Source organism: Symsagittifera roscoffensis, chromosome 9 (genome assembly GCF_963678635.1).
Source record: "Symsagittifera roscoffensis chromosome 9, txSymRosc1.1, whole genome shotgun sequence".
Taxonomy (NCBI): Eukaryota; Metazoa; Xenacoelomorpha; order Acoela; family Convolutidae; genus Symsagittifera; species Symsagittifera roscoffensis.
In genome coordinates, this window is record NC_087070.1 from 27,979,038 (window position 1) to 27,994,601 (window position 15,564).

The window sequence follows — 15,564 nt, forward strand, 5'->3', positions numbered from 1 at the left end:
TCCGTAATTTCTGAGGGGCAGATTTAAGTTTTTCAGAAGTGATTTTTTTCTCAGTTAGACGAATTCCGTTCTACGAACCCTCCCATCGAAACAAAAAATTTTAAGAGATCTGAGGCTTTAGGCCGCAAGTATTAAATATGAACTAAAAAAAAACAGGCAATTCTAGTGTATGCTTTCTTGATGCCCACGCGTTAACCTTCCAATTATTGATTAAATCAATAATAGACTGCGGAGATCAATTGTTTGGTACAGTAACTTACCTGACAAACAGCGAGTGGACAAGGCTTGCTAGATATGCTCATACATTTTACGTGTTTAAAATAGCAAATTTATTTACCACGCAAAATTTCTTTACATTATGGCAACGCTAGAGTAGTTTTTTTTTACAAAAAAATTGAACTATTGAGGGGAAAGAGCCGAAGATACTGAAATTGCTGTCTTGGAACTGTTGTTTGATCCAAACCTTCTAATTTTTATAATAAGCAAATAACAAAAAAATAAGATACGCTTATGTCCGAAATTTTGTAAACTTTGGAAACTAGAAATAATTTTTTAGATTTCCTTTCTCCGCAGCAATTCCATATTAGTTTGAAAAACTGGGATAGGTTTCATTTGAAAAAATGAGTTAGCAATTACAACAAGAAAAAATTGTTTGCTTATTTGTTGTTAAAAAAATTTCTTAAAAACATTTTAGGAAAAGTGTAAGAAAATGAAAATAGGAACATTTAATTGATAGTTCCCAAAACACTAGAAACACGTTTATTTCTTCAGATTCCAAATTAACGTAGCAAGTGTATAATAAGAAAACAGCCCTGTCGTGATACTATTTAGCAAAAAAAAGATATTGATATTTTAATGATAACAGGAAAGCTCAAATCTAAGATCTCGTGGGAACATTCAGCTGCTCTGTCCAACCACAAAGTTGTATAAACTTTGAAAGAAGGAAAATCAGAAATCTGATCAGAGCAAAATTATGGTCCTCAAATAAACAGGGTCTAAATTTCACCTGATGATGCAAAAACTTACCTGATTATGAGAAGAGCGGCTGCAAAGTTTCCTTTCCAAGGATTTTCTCCATTCCTTTAACATTTCTACTACCAAGTAACATGATTAAACTAAGAGGTGAGGCGAAGCTACGCGCCACTTGCTTAACAACATCAAAAAATTATCCAACATTGCTAATACGATCAACATGATTATATTAATTTTATCATAGAAGCGAAGCAAAGCTACGCACCACTTGCGATAGAACATTTAAATTATGCGTTTGTCTCGAAACAGAAAATTATGGGGGTTGAGAAATTAGACGATAAGCAAATTAGACGGAGGTACTTAAAAGGAAATTAGACGGTTTTGCAAAACTGCAATTGTGAGAAAATAGACGAAAGTGAGAGAAATCAACTTTGTTTGCAAACAAATTGCGTTAGAAAATCAAAATTGTTTGTAGACAACAGTTCAATTTCGGTGGCCAAAAACTTTACAAGTCAATCATGCATAATTTATTCAATTCAAAACTCTCCTGTAATATTCAGATTTGGCATTTTATGTTCATTTAAACTTATTGTTTTGATAGGTATTGACATTTTATGTTCTTTTTGTATTTGTGAAACTTGACTCTTTGTGAAACTTGACTCCGTCTAAATTCGTTTTTGTAGCATCCGTCTAATTTGCTTATCGTCTAATTTCCTAGGCCCCGAAAATTATACTCTAATACCAAGTAACATGATTAACTAAGAGGGGAAGCTACGCACCACTTGCGTTACAACATTAATAAAGTATCCAACAATTCTAATACCATCAACATGATTATATTAATTTTAACAGAATGATTCTATTAATTTTAACAGAAGCGACGCAAAGCTACGCACCACTTGCGATACATCATTAAAATTATGAGTTTGTCACGAAACAGAAACTTATACTCATTTACACACACACGCATAGGAGCTTTTTTCGCCATCAAACGATGCCATATGACTCAATTATAGCCTTTTATACAGAAAAGGCAAAAAAAATTAGGAAATAAAAACTGAAATAGACCGAATCGGAGATGCTAAACTTACAAGCATAAAAAATAAACAAGACTGCTCGTATCAGGGCAAAGCCCTGAAAGTTCCGACTGCCTTTTACTGTTTATGGAGCAGTAATAACATAAACAACATAAAAATTTAAATGAAATATAATGAATGAAAAACTCATTTTCCAAAATTTGAAAATTTTTCGATGAAAATCATCCCCCCACACGCCATATTAAGTACAAAACAATAGATTTCGCTCCTTGTAACAAATCAATTATGGCAAATAGGCTTCTTTCAACCAATTTGGAATGATTTCTAAGACGGATTAAATCTCCGCTTACGCGTTAATGGCGCGAATTATATCGCGCGTTAATTGTCCCAAATTGGTCAAAATGGCAATCTTTAAACCCTCATAACTTTCTGGAAAATAATCACAGGTGAAATATCTTTTCAAATTTAAGCTCAGGACAACAATAGCTTTCGAATGATCTAAAAAAATTCCATCAAAAATGGCTAGTTAAAAAGTCGAAACTTGTCTGAAGAAAAAAAAACCCACCCCGAGCACAAATATTCCGTTACTTTCGTATCGAAAGTCGGAACAATTACAAATCTCGCGCAGAGCAAGTGACTCACTTGAAGTGATTTTCTTGAAGAAGTTGTTATCTGGAAAAAAAACCTATTTTACGATTTGATAATGGATGCTACGCTTAATGCAAGCCTATTCATAATTAAGATGTAAAAAAGACTCTTAATGATAAACATAGCTAACAAAGAGTTTCAAAAATCTCAAAATGAAGAAAGACTGATTCAAACAATGTGTCAGCTTGTAAATCTTTTAATTTCGAAAGTAAATTCAGATTGAGACGTTTTTATGAAGCTAACACAATTCATGAGCTAAATTTAAAAAAAATTTTCACTTCTCTGGGATATATAAAGAAAGCGATACTCAATGCGCTATTGATGATTTTTTTGGCTAGTCAAGCGTTTCTGTATAGTTTAATTCGCCAACCATTTAGCGAATTAATTTGAAGCAAGCTACAAAAGAAATCAAAATAAACGTATAAACATACATAATAAAATATAAGCCAGCATACATTTTAGGAAACCTAACCCAAAGTAGCAAAGAATGCTATGACCACGTTAATTAAAACCCAACTAATGATAGTTAACAGAACATAGCCAACAGACAGTTGAAAAAGATTCAAAGAAAAATCTCAACTTCGAAGAAAAAAGATGGCCTGAGAGCTCTTTGCATTTCTAGAACAATTAATGATTGGCATTTTTTTAAAATTAAATAAACCCAATTTGAGAAAAATGGATCAATAGGTAATTTTTTTATTTCAATGAGAAATCCAAAAATTAAAATCCATTTTCGGAACTAAAAATTGATCACGTGTTTCGTGATCTTTACACTTTTGCTGCTCGATAGTGGAGTTTGCCTTCCTTTTAACAAGTAACTTAAAAAGAAATCAAAAGTCAATCAAACCGCAAAAAACTAAAATTGAGTCTGAAGAAACTTCAAATTTTCCTGAAGAAAAGAGTTAAAAAAATCATCACGACCAGTATGAAAGTCTAAACTACGTTTATCGACTTTAAAAAACGAGAAACACTCTTGGAAGTTAACTCTGAAGATGAAATCCTGGAACTGTATTACCTGCACCTTTAGAAGTTTCACAAACAGAAGCAAAGCGAGAGCTCATATACTTGCGAGAGGACATTTACCCAGAATGACAAATTAATCGACCGAAGAAGAGCTGAATACCGCAAAATTACTTTTTTTTGAAACAAGATATTAAAAAAATGCTCTACCAAAAATTTTCAAACATGTCTTGATTTTGTCTTGAGGTTCTTTCAAGAAAATATGCCAAGAAGCAAGACAATTGAATGTTAAACAAGCATCGAAATAAAACTCACAAAGCAGTAACAAAGCAGACAAATCTTGAACAGACAAACATTGTGCCGAAAAAAATTATTTATACGAAAACTTGAAAACGCAAATAAAACTAGGTCCCCTTTCAAAATAATTTGATAAAACCTTTTTGCTCTTGGAATGACTAAAAAAAAGGACTCTTAGACGACAATAAAAGCTGAAACCTTTTAAACTGAGTAAAGAGAAAATAAAGTAAGCAAAAACTCACATACTGAAATCGGAGTTGGTAAATTTATAACCATCATAACGCACAAATTTTGAACAAAACGGGCCTTTGAATGAATACATGATCAAAAATTTTCAATTTGTTGTTGAAATTAAAGATGTTCATCGCCAATTTCAATCATCCTGTGAACAAACTTGTATCAAAGTCAAAGTTCCCGGTTGCAACACCCTTGCTTATCGCGAGGGTAGTTATCTTTCTGGGTTCTGAACCAAAGACGTAAGAACTTAAAACTTTTACCCATATGACCCCCTGGGCTTCTCTCAGCCCAACTATAAACAAAACATAGTCACCAGTCAGTTAGAAAAAGTCAATGAACGCAAGGAAACAGAAAAAAGACAAATACTTTAACTTTTGAATTTCAAGGAGAAAAACATATGCTCTTTGAGCTCTTTGAGTTTCAATAACCATTTATTATTGACACTTTTTTGATATAAAAAATAATTAGAGACAACTGGATCAATAGTTAATTTTTCATTCTTCTGGGAAATCTATAATTAAAATCAATCAAAATCTTTCGAAACAATAAGTCGATCACGTTTTTTGTGGCCTGCAAATTTTTGCTGTAGGATACTGGAGTTTGCCTTTTTTTAACAAAAGAAATCAAGTGAACTTACCAAGAACTCAAGTCAAACCACGAAAAATCAAATTTGAGCTTGAATAAACTTTGACTGTTCCCAGAAAAATTAAAACAAAAAAATGGGAACCTATATAAGAGTCTTATCTCAGTCTCTTATCTTAAACTTCCCAAAAAATTGTCTACAAATAAATTGAACACAGAGGCGAAATTGCACTTCGTATACAGAAGCAAAAATATGACCGATAACGCCGCTACTGGTAAAAACTAAATGAGTAAAACTGAGAGTCTACATAATTGCTAAGTGACGCTAGCCGATTATGACGCATTAGCAGTACCAGTCAATTTGAAAAAACAAATTTCCAAACTAACATGCCTCAATTTATAGAGCGGATGCATTTTAACTAGTATACGAGAAAACCAGTAAAAACATCCGACCCTGCCCAGGTTCGCAACCTCTTATTTTGTTGCAGGTCTGCTTTCCTACCACTACACTACAGAGCCATGATACCTTGAAGCTTAAGTGATATTTGTTTATAATAGTCGGTTTTAATATCCTTAGTATTGGCTGTACGTAATAGCTGGTTATTGGTCTTACGCATATACTGCAATGAAGGAACACTTTTAAAATGAACACTAATATTTGCGAGTTAGGTTGGAAAAAAGAGAGTTCATAATATCACACAAGCTTTACTGTGTAAACAATGATAGTCGGCAAGAACCTTTTACGATTGGAACTTTTTTGTTTAAAATAACCCAATTTGTGAAAACTAAATCCATAAGTAAAATATTCATTTGGCTGGGAAATCTCAAATTATATTCCATTTTCAAAACTATTTAAAAGGAGCCAAAAATTCGCAATACATTGCGACCAGAAAGTTGGAAAAGAGTCAATGAACGCAAGGAAAAAGAAAAATACTGACTTGTTTTTTTTGAAAACTTGATCCATAGGTTAACTTTTTAATCCCCTGGGAAATCTAAAAAATTAAATTCAACTTTCAAAACTAGAAGTAGTTTATGTTTTTTCGCGCCTCTTTCACGTTCGCATTTGGAACTAATCTTATTATCAGCAGATTAATTCAAATGGAACTCAAAAAATCTTTATGTACCTAAGTGCATTCATAAAATCAATATGTATGAAAGCACATCTGTAGTTGTTAGCGCATTTTAAGACTAAAAACAAAAAAAAATCACCCAGACCGATATAACAGTCTTCACTACGTTCATTTAATCTTGCAAACTCAATTAATCTATCTTTTTGTCGCGCAATTAGTTACACAATGAGCCAAATTCAATTGGATGTATTACAGCAATCCCGCATTGAAGACAATTTTCAATTTGGGGACTTAAAAAAGTATAACTTATTGTTCGGATCGCCCTGGTAGTGGGAAAGATTTTGGCGTGAGAACTGATTTTAGTTAACTTTGACCACCTGCCACAAAACTCTTAGGGGTCAAAAATTAAAGCGCTTTTAATCCTAGTTCAGAATCCAAAAAAAATGTTTCAGTGTAGTTTCAGTGTTTTTTAAACTTTTTTAGTTTTTAAAAAAAACTTCACAATTCGAATTTCAAAGAAAAATTATATGGCCATGAAGCTCTTTGAACTTCAAAAACAATTAATGATTAACACTTTTCGATGAAAATGTAAGCTTTTGCAATGTACTATTTGTGCATGTTCAAACTATTTTTGCATGTAAAAAAAATTGACAACTTTACTTATACGAAATGTTTTTGGAATCTCAAATACTTGGATGTAACCCAAATACTTGTGGAAATAAGAACTCTGTTTCAAATATGAAACAAACATGAAACATATGAACTAGTTTATATAATATGAACAGGTTGGCACGGAACAATTGCACGTTCGAACAATTGCTCGTTGCGAAAGTGATATGTTCGCCCACGTCGTTGAAAAAACACTGGACAGATAAATCATTGCATTGGTTTCCATTACATCGTCAACACTGTATCCAGGGTTTCAAAGCAGAGCATAGTAGCAAAATTTTTATCCATTATTCAACCTGAAAATTAAGCAGATGCATGTTTAAGAGATTTAACCACTACCAAGACAATTCGAAAAAAGATTATGTTGCAGGAAAAATTATAACTTTCTAGCTCAAACATAAGTACATAAAATGAACCGCAAAAATGCGAAATCAAATATGGCTTCACTGGCCTACGGCCAAAGTGATCCATGTTTTAGAATCCAGTTTTTGCGCGGAAAACTGTATTGTCATAAAGGTTTGACTGTTTGAATTTCGAAAACTAAATGTTTATATTAGTTTTTTTGACCTTTCATAAATTTTTCGACTTCGCATTATTCGTAAAACCAATGGTACATTATCACCAATGGTTGAATTATCATCAAATTCAGCGACTATAAAAAGTAAGTAGTTGCATCAATCTATTATATTACTATATCATCTAGTACCAATTTATTCTATTTACTTAACCATCTACTGTCAATTTAGCTCAAAATAGCCTTCAATTTCTCGGTTATCTCGGGCATAGCACCAGTGAAATCTCTGCAACTTTCTTTTCCATAAGATGTCACTGAGAACCCCATAGTATCATCCATAATCTCATAGCCCACTCCCAGTCCATTGGGAACAACTGGACAGAAGGCACCTGCCAGACAATATTCGGACGGGACTGTACTCGTGCTCAGTATGAACTGATGCACTCTGTCGTACAATTCATGCCTGAACAACTCGGGAAGTGTGTCTGCATTTTCAGCCAGTGCTAACTGCTTCATCGCATAGAGATGTCTGTCACACCCTTGTCCAGTTGCCGCTCTCTTCGTCAACTCCGTGTGCTTCTCGCTGCAATCTCTCATCAGTTGTTGAAGTTCGCTTTTAGATGCTTTCCCACTGAAGAAAGCATGAGTGAACTTTTTCGTCTCACTAGTACAAGCCCGCACTGTTTCTGTTCGGCCGTGCTTGAACGCAGCTGTAGTGCAAGACTCATAGGTCGGAACAGTCCGACCGTCGCTGATTTTGAAATACCCCAGCTGGATACACAGCTGCATTAGAGAATCCGGACTAACTTTAGCTTTCTTCGCAAAGTTCTTCCCGAACCCATTTTCCCCCCTATAGACGGAAAGTTTCAGAGATTCGGCCTTTTGGTCAAAATCTAACATAGTCTGTTTGCATACTTCTTTACAAGGCCCATCAGTTGTGATCTTGAGACGCTTCACATCCTTTTGAACTTGACTGAAACAAACTTAGAGTGAAAAGCGTGTTGGAAACAATGGCATTACTTTCTGTTCTTGATCCAACCATGGGGCTAGAAGTAACGTTGAATTCAGGTGGGATTTTCCAAAAAAATCAGGTACATCAAAGAAACATTGAAGGCAATTGAGTGATATATTATATTTAAACCCAGTCAGTCCTCATTTGGTCTACAATAAAATTTCCAAAACAGTCGATAAGCAGTTTCACATTTTGGCTTTTTAGATTAATTGAGAGGGAAAAATCACTAACATTTTAGTGGGCTACAAATGACCCCTTGATGCAGCGAAAAACTTATTGATACAAACTGATACAAATTTGCCGAACTAATACATGGGATTCAAACTGAATATTTTTGAAATCTTTTCAAAAAAAAACAAGGAATGGCCGGTTAATGTGCAAGTAGCACAGAGTGATCCGACAATAATCTTACAAAAACATATTTTTTTCAAATTTGAGTGGTTTTTACCTGCGTCGTGTGATAAAAGGATCTGAACCAAAAATGACAGCAAACTTGTCAAACGTTTTTGTAGAAAAATGAGCAGAAAAACAAAAAAATTATTAAAATTATTTCAAAAAGTTTTTTGATTCCAAAAATGGCGCTATAAAACCTCAAAAAAATAACTTTACTCGAATAAACTTAAGTTTTCACGGGTTAAATTAAGCATAATTAAACTAATGTAGGCCTGCTCGCTCGCTTTATTTGCTCAAAATTAGATGAAAATTTCAAACCTGCTTTTCTCGATACTGGGACAACTTTTTGAAATTTTTAAAATATCGTTCGAATCACAAGTGAAAGAGCTTTAATATGAAATATCACTCCACCTAATCTGCAGATTACTTATGGAAATTTATTTTGCATTAAGAAAATATGAAAAAACTAAGACACACCCGAATACAAAGTTCCTCCCCAATTCCAATGGTCTGGTCGGATCAATAACTGAAAAATTTTAAAGAATTTTAAAAATCTGTTATGATTGACCTTTACTTAATAAATTCAGCCCATTTTTAATGAATAAGTTTTCTTTATTCTGCTTGAATTAAAATTCACTTTCGAAATTGGAATTCAATCATGTTTTCTCGCTACATTCAAAACTTCGTTATTGAAATGCGTAATTTGCGTTCCTTTTAGCAACCGCATTGAGCTCAAAATTCAAATATCACACCGTAAAAAAATCGACGCGACATAAATAAATGCCAACACTACGTTGATCGACGCTCAAGAAAAGTTAAAAACACATAAATCTGCGTTCTCCGACTGGGTTAGTTATAGTGAAAACTCAAAATTTTTCACAAAGTCAAAGCTGAGTTTCGCAAAAACTAGCGAGAAAATGACAAAAAGTAGCTCTATAATATGAAATAAAAACTTAGAAATAAGCCTTAAATTAGTAAAACTTTTGCTGCCCGACCAATTCGAACCAGCAACCTCGAGATGAAGAGTCTCACATCCTTCCCACACACCAACGGACGCTTATCGATCGACATACACTAGCCACAAATAAGCAGAAAACAGATGCTATGAAATTTCCAATGCTTAAGCTCGTGATTACAGCGAAAGTGCCACCAAATTGAGCACTTTGATTTGATTTGCGAATTAGGTTCGAAAAAAGTAGAATCATACTAACATACAAGCTCGCAGGCGTAAAAACCGTGATATCAAACAACAGTGTAATTTCTTTTATCAGGCCTACAAAAAACGAGAACAATAGAAAGGAGGATAGTGGGTTGCTGTGCAAGTAGCACAAAACGTTCCGGCCTTACTCATAAGAACTACATAAAGTTTTTTTTTCAAATTAGTGTCGCTTTTAGTGAAAGATGCGATGAGTATATAATTAGTGATTTGGACATAATCGACATTGGTCATCAAAGAATGAATGACAAACAAAAACTTATAAACAATTTAAACATAGCCAATCGAAGATTGGAAAAGAGTAATGAACGCAATAAAAAACACTAAAAAAACACTGACTTTGTTGAAAAAAATCTCAACTTTAAAAAAAAGATGCCCTTCAATCTCTTCAAATTTCTAGAACGATATATGATTGTCGCTTTCTTTATAACATTAACCCAACTTGAGAAAACTGGTTTTTATTCCGCTGTTAATCTAAAAATTCAATTCCACTTTCGAAATTAGAAATAGTTCACTTCACGTTTTCCCGCGCCATTTCCACGTTCGTTTTTAGAGAGTGCTATTTGCGTTATTTTCAGCAGATGCATTTCAATTGTGCATATACACCTCAGTGCATATATACCTCAGTGCATTCACATATGCATCAGTATGTATGAATGCATATCTGTAGTAATTAGAGCATTTTAAGTTTCCTGAAACTAAAAAAAATCACCAAGACCTATATACGAGTCTTCACTACGTTGATTACTCTTAAAAAAATTTTGCATCCTTCTTTTATTTCTTTTTTTTAGAAAAACTTTGCCAAGAAGCACTAAATGTAATTTTCAAAACTGGGACAACTTTTGGAGAATAATTTAAGGTCTTTCGAATCACGGCTTATTACTTTATTACTCGAATCAATCCGATAACTATAAGTGGTACCTAATTTTGCGTGGAATGAAAATAAAACTAAAAAACAGCCGAACACAAAGTTTCTCCCCATTTTCAATTGCCGGAACAATATATAGCAAAATATTAACCCAATGTAAGTGATACGATTGGCTTCAAAAACAAACTTGATGGAGAAACTTCACAAACGTTGGGGTTCTGCTAATCGGCAGCAAATCTTCTTGTTTCATGTCATATGGCAGAGGTGCATTGGTGAAAGAGTCTTTGCAGACGTCATTGAGAAACCTCACGACTGAGATGCCGTCTCCCCACGAGTGCTCGAACTGCACTGCAAAAGTGCCGTCTTTTAGGAATATCATATTGAGACACTTGTCATACCAGCGGTTCCTCCCATCTCCCACCAACAGTTTCTTCACACTTTGTTCAATTTCTCTCTCAGCGGAATGTGAGTGAGCTGTGAAATCTTCTAATGACACCACAAATATTGCACCATCTATTAGTCTAAACAAAACAAACTGAACTTCGGGCGCTTCTTTAAGGTAATATCAAGTCTGTGATCCCGCTGTCTCATTTATAAAAAACAATTGACACATAGGCTAAGCAGAGCTCTGGAACCACTTGCCATACAAAAAGAAAAAATTATGGAACAATTTTTTCTTAATTCAGTTTTTTTCCAAAAAAACAGGCCCATACCACAAAATAAAGATGAAAAGACGTTTTTCAGAAACAAAGCAGCCAGATCCAAGAAAGCGACAATATTAGCCGACGTAATTGAGCCAGAAAAATATATGTAAGACTTGTTCACAGAATTTTGACCATTAAACGATAAGAAGCGCGATACACTAGAAATAGCCCTCATTATATAGTATAAATAAGAAAAGAAACTAAGCGGATGGAACGTTAACTGAAATGTGAATAATCAAAAAATCGGCCCATTTTTTGTTATCGATGAACGGAGTTTGCTTTTTCAAAAATCTGCCAACGTTGATAACTCAATCAATTAAAGCTGCAAGGAAAAATAAAACATAGACAACAGATTGTTGGAAAAGTGTCAATGAACACAAGGAAACAGATGAGTCAATTTTTCTGTTTCTTGCATTCATTGGCCTTTTTGAAACTGTCTGTTGATTATTTTAACTTTCCAAAGCAGTTTTAACTATTTGAGTTATCAACGTTAACTCATTTTTTAAAATCCGTGAAGGTCCATGGGCTAGGCTACCCTTTCTTCCATAACACAATGGGCTGATCGTGATTCACGTGATCAGCTTATAAATCCCTACGTGGATTTTAATTTACCTATTGGTCCAGTTTTCTGAAATTGTGTTGACTTAATCAAAAAAGTGTCAACTATAAACTGTTCTTTAAATTCGAAGGCCTTAGAGGCATATAATTTTTCTTAGAAATGAACTTTGTTTGCTTTTATACTTTTTAAAATATACAAGCCCTTAAAGCTCTTCGAAATTTCGAGAAAAATTCATGAGCGACAGTTTTTGATAAAACAACCCAAATTGAGAAAACTGGATCAAAGGTAATTTCTTATTCCGCTGGGAAATCTGACAAATTAAATCCACTAACAAAACTTGAAGCCGATCAGTTGTTGGTCTCCCTTTTAACAAATTAAAATACTGAAGTTAGATAGAATTCATGTCAAACAAAGAAAAATCAAAGTTGAGCGTAAACCAGCAATGCCAAATTCTAAATTATAAAGTTTGCGCCAAGCATTGCATTATCTGAATCAATTAGCAAGATTCAATTCTTTCCGAAATTTGCAATGCCTGGTTTCCAATGCCTACTCTAAGCGCTAATAAAAAATTGGATATTTTCCGCAAAAAAAGATATTTAAAAATGACTTAACGAAAAATTATCACAAAAAAATACCTTAAAATTTTTGAGGGCAAGAAATCGATCTTTCAGAAATCAGATGGAATATGGTAACAATTTAAGCAAAAATGAACATAAAAACGGTTTCTAAAAAGTCGCAATAGTTATAAGAAAAAAAAAATAGAGCAAACCTACAAATTCCATCAACTCGTCGAAAGTCAGAACAAAAACTAAAACAGATGAAAAGCTTAGCTTCGCATCAAATGCGATACAAAATGAATGACTTACATACAAGAAGAAAAACATACAAAAAAAATAAATAAGAATAAAAAAATTGAAGAAAAAACTTCAAAAAACAGTTTTTGTCAATAAAAATTGCAACAAGCCCAAAATACCCGAAATAATATTATGAGGAGCATTTGGAACGCTTAAAAGAAGTCAAAATTTCGGAAACGTTCTCTCAGCGGAACTGAACCCAGAAAACTAAGCAGACAGAAAAAATTCAAAATTATCAGAAAACCTTCAGTTCGCAAAAAAACAGGCCCCGTCTGAAATTGAACTCCCAAGCTCTGTCGCATCAAGCAGGAGGGTTACAGCAACTTCGAATAAAGCTGAACCTTCAAAACAAAGTCGGACTTCGGGAACTAAGACGACAAAACTACACACAATAGCCCGAGAATGCAAAAAAAAGGTCCCGACCGGATTTGAACCACAAGCCTTTATCGTCTCAAAGAGTTGTGTTACCTCTACACTAGATACCGCTGGCTGGTTGAGTGAATTTATAACACAGATGCGAAGCTGAGCTTCGCACCACTAGCGATACAAAACAAGAAAGCCGCTAAGTCTGAAAACAATCAAAATATCAAAAAAATTTACCACGCATCGGAAAAAAATTACCATGCGGTAATAAAGCCGAAATTTCTTGGCAGAAACGCTTTAAGCCAAAGACTTATGAACTAACAAAAACTGCTTAAGTCCCCCATCCCTCAGAACGCAAACTCGCAAAATTTCTTTCGCTCATCAAACGACGCGATATGAGGCCACTAAGCCGATACAACATAAGCCGAAACTTATTAAGCCGAAAAAAAAACGAAAATAATTTCCAACGAATCGAGTTAGTAACATTAGAACCAACATAGGAAGCAAATTTCAAATAGGACGGATATTTAAAATGCTAGCTTGCTCAAAATACGTCTGTTGCAGTATTTCCAACAGGAAAACAGGATAGGCATCCATATTAATCCTATGAAAAAGGTTATTTACGGAAGAAAAACCTGGTATCGCAAGTGTCATTATTGAAGAGGCCTGATAATTCATTCCGATAAACCTTCATTCGTCTTAAAGAAAGCTTTCCTTCCAATGTCACGAATTCAACACTTACGGGCGGTACTATTTTCGCAATGGTGACAACATTGAGGAACACGTGCAAGACACATGTACAGGGGATCTGAAAGGCTAGACGCAATTAATTGAGGCCGGTTTTTTCCATCCGATTAATTAGTCGAGTTTTGTTCATAAAATCGGCCAATTAACTGATTAATGGCCAGATATCTAAAACTTTCAAAAACAGGTTGCTGCAAAAAATGTGACCTAATGAGCCATAACCAAAAGTTACGTTAACAGACCTCAAGGCTTCTCCGTTTCCTTCAATATCCACTAAAATCTTTCTCACAGACGACCAAGTGTCACGATCAGCTGTAGTGAAAACTCCTAGAGGAAAGGCAGGATTGCTGCTGTCTTCTAGTATGTACTCTATGTTCTGCATCAACTGCAAAGCGTCTATAATTTGGCCACCATCAGATAACACATCCACTGAGTACAAATGCCCATTTCTCAGAAACACTACATTTCTTGAGCTTGGATTGACCACTAATTCATCTCTCCCTTCCTTTGGCAATCTCGTGGATGAGAAGAGATTCTTGTATTGGCTCATGTCTAACGGATATGACTTTTGGAAATATGAAGCGTAGTAAGAAAGTGCTGGAGGCGTAAGCCTGCATACGTTATCGTACAATTTGCTATTGAGGTTTTCTCCTTTCATATGATAAATGTCAGGATAAAGTGTCCCAGTCTCTAACGCCTCTTTGAAGCGAAGTGCTGAGACGATGGTATTAGCACATCGCGTTGACTGAATATAGGGATTACTAAAATCTACATTAGGAGGTGGAACTGTCACAACCACAGGCGTGTGATTGAACACAATTTGTCTCCTGTCTTTTAAATACATATCAAACCAGAAATCTGTAATGTAACTTGTGTGAGAATTCTCCTTAGCGAAATCCGTCAATTTTTTGTGAAGCCTTATTCCATCATTCTTTTCAAAGCTCTTCAAAACTTGATTGAACTCATCGAACTCAGCTTCACTGAGCAAAGGCTGGAGAGCATCTGAAAATCGGTCGATTGTATGTTCAAGTTTCGGAAGGGGCAGGCGCGGCATGGACTGTTGGAAATGCATGGTAGGAATTGTTCCGCGCATGAAAGAGTTACTACTTGAAGTGGACGCACTGCGAAAATGCAACTTCAGCAACGCACATCGAAGTTTTCTTTTAAGATACAAATGTGTGCCACGCATATCTGAAAACCATATTTAATAGATATGGAAGTGATAATGATAAAAGAAGATGACAAGTGTTGAAGTCTTTTTCAATGAAAAAAGATACGGGTTACGTTTCTTCAATAAAAACACGCAACTCGACACGAGAAAATATAAAATACAAGTGTTACAAATAAAAACCAAATGCCAGGGAGATTCTCTGTTTTAAAAAGCTGCCTGCTCTGGGTTCCTCGGTGCATATGCTTAGGTTCTTACAAAGCTTGTTCAAAAAAAATTCTGTGCTGGGGCCGGCTGCGCCCTGAATCTCAAAAGCTAGCGGTTGAAAAAGATATCCATCATCTACAAGATCTTTATACTTGTCATTTTTTCGCTCTTCCGCTTCAGCGGCAGCCGTACCAGGGTTACAAACAGACCCGGCATTAATCCTACAAGGAGCTAAGGAGTATACCACCGTTACATCCCACAAGAGCTGCTTACCAACAGCCCATGGAACGAGCGTTAAACAGTCTGGTCGCTCCTGTAGAGGTGTCGTAGTTCTAAAACAGACGGAATGTGAATAGAAGATAAACTCTGCTTTATAAGGGCATTCAAGTTTGAATGCCTAGAGAATCTCCCTGCACTTTTGAGGCAAGAAAGACCATGCCAGCCATACTCGGTAACGTCTTTTTCGCACACGCATTTATGCCGTTCGCAT

At 34.9% G+C, this 15,564-nt stretch overlaps 1 protein-coding gene across 1 annotated transcript; it reads right to left on the reverse strand.

The window, feature by feature from the left end:
* Window positions 1–6,846: 6,846 nt before the first annotated feature.
* Window positions 6,847–14,886, reverse strand: LOC134854465 (carnitine O-palmitoyltransferase 2, mitochondrial-like). Its single transcript, XM_063870723.1, has 3 exons — window positions 13,942–14,886; window positions 10,685–10,996; window positions 6,847–7,959 (listed from the first exon to the last, which is right to left on the reverse strand). Exons 1-3 carry the CDS (start codon window positions 14,790–14,792, stop codon window positions 7,215–7,217), a joined length of 1,908 nt encoding a protein of 635 aa, XP_063726793.1. The 5' UTR covers window positions 14,793–14,886; the 3' UTR covers window positions 6,847–7,214.
* Window positions 14,887–15,564: the final 678 nt, after the last annotated feature.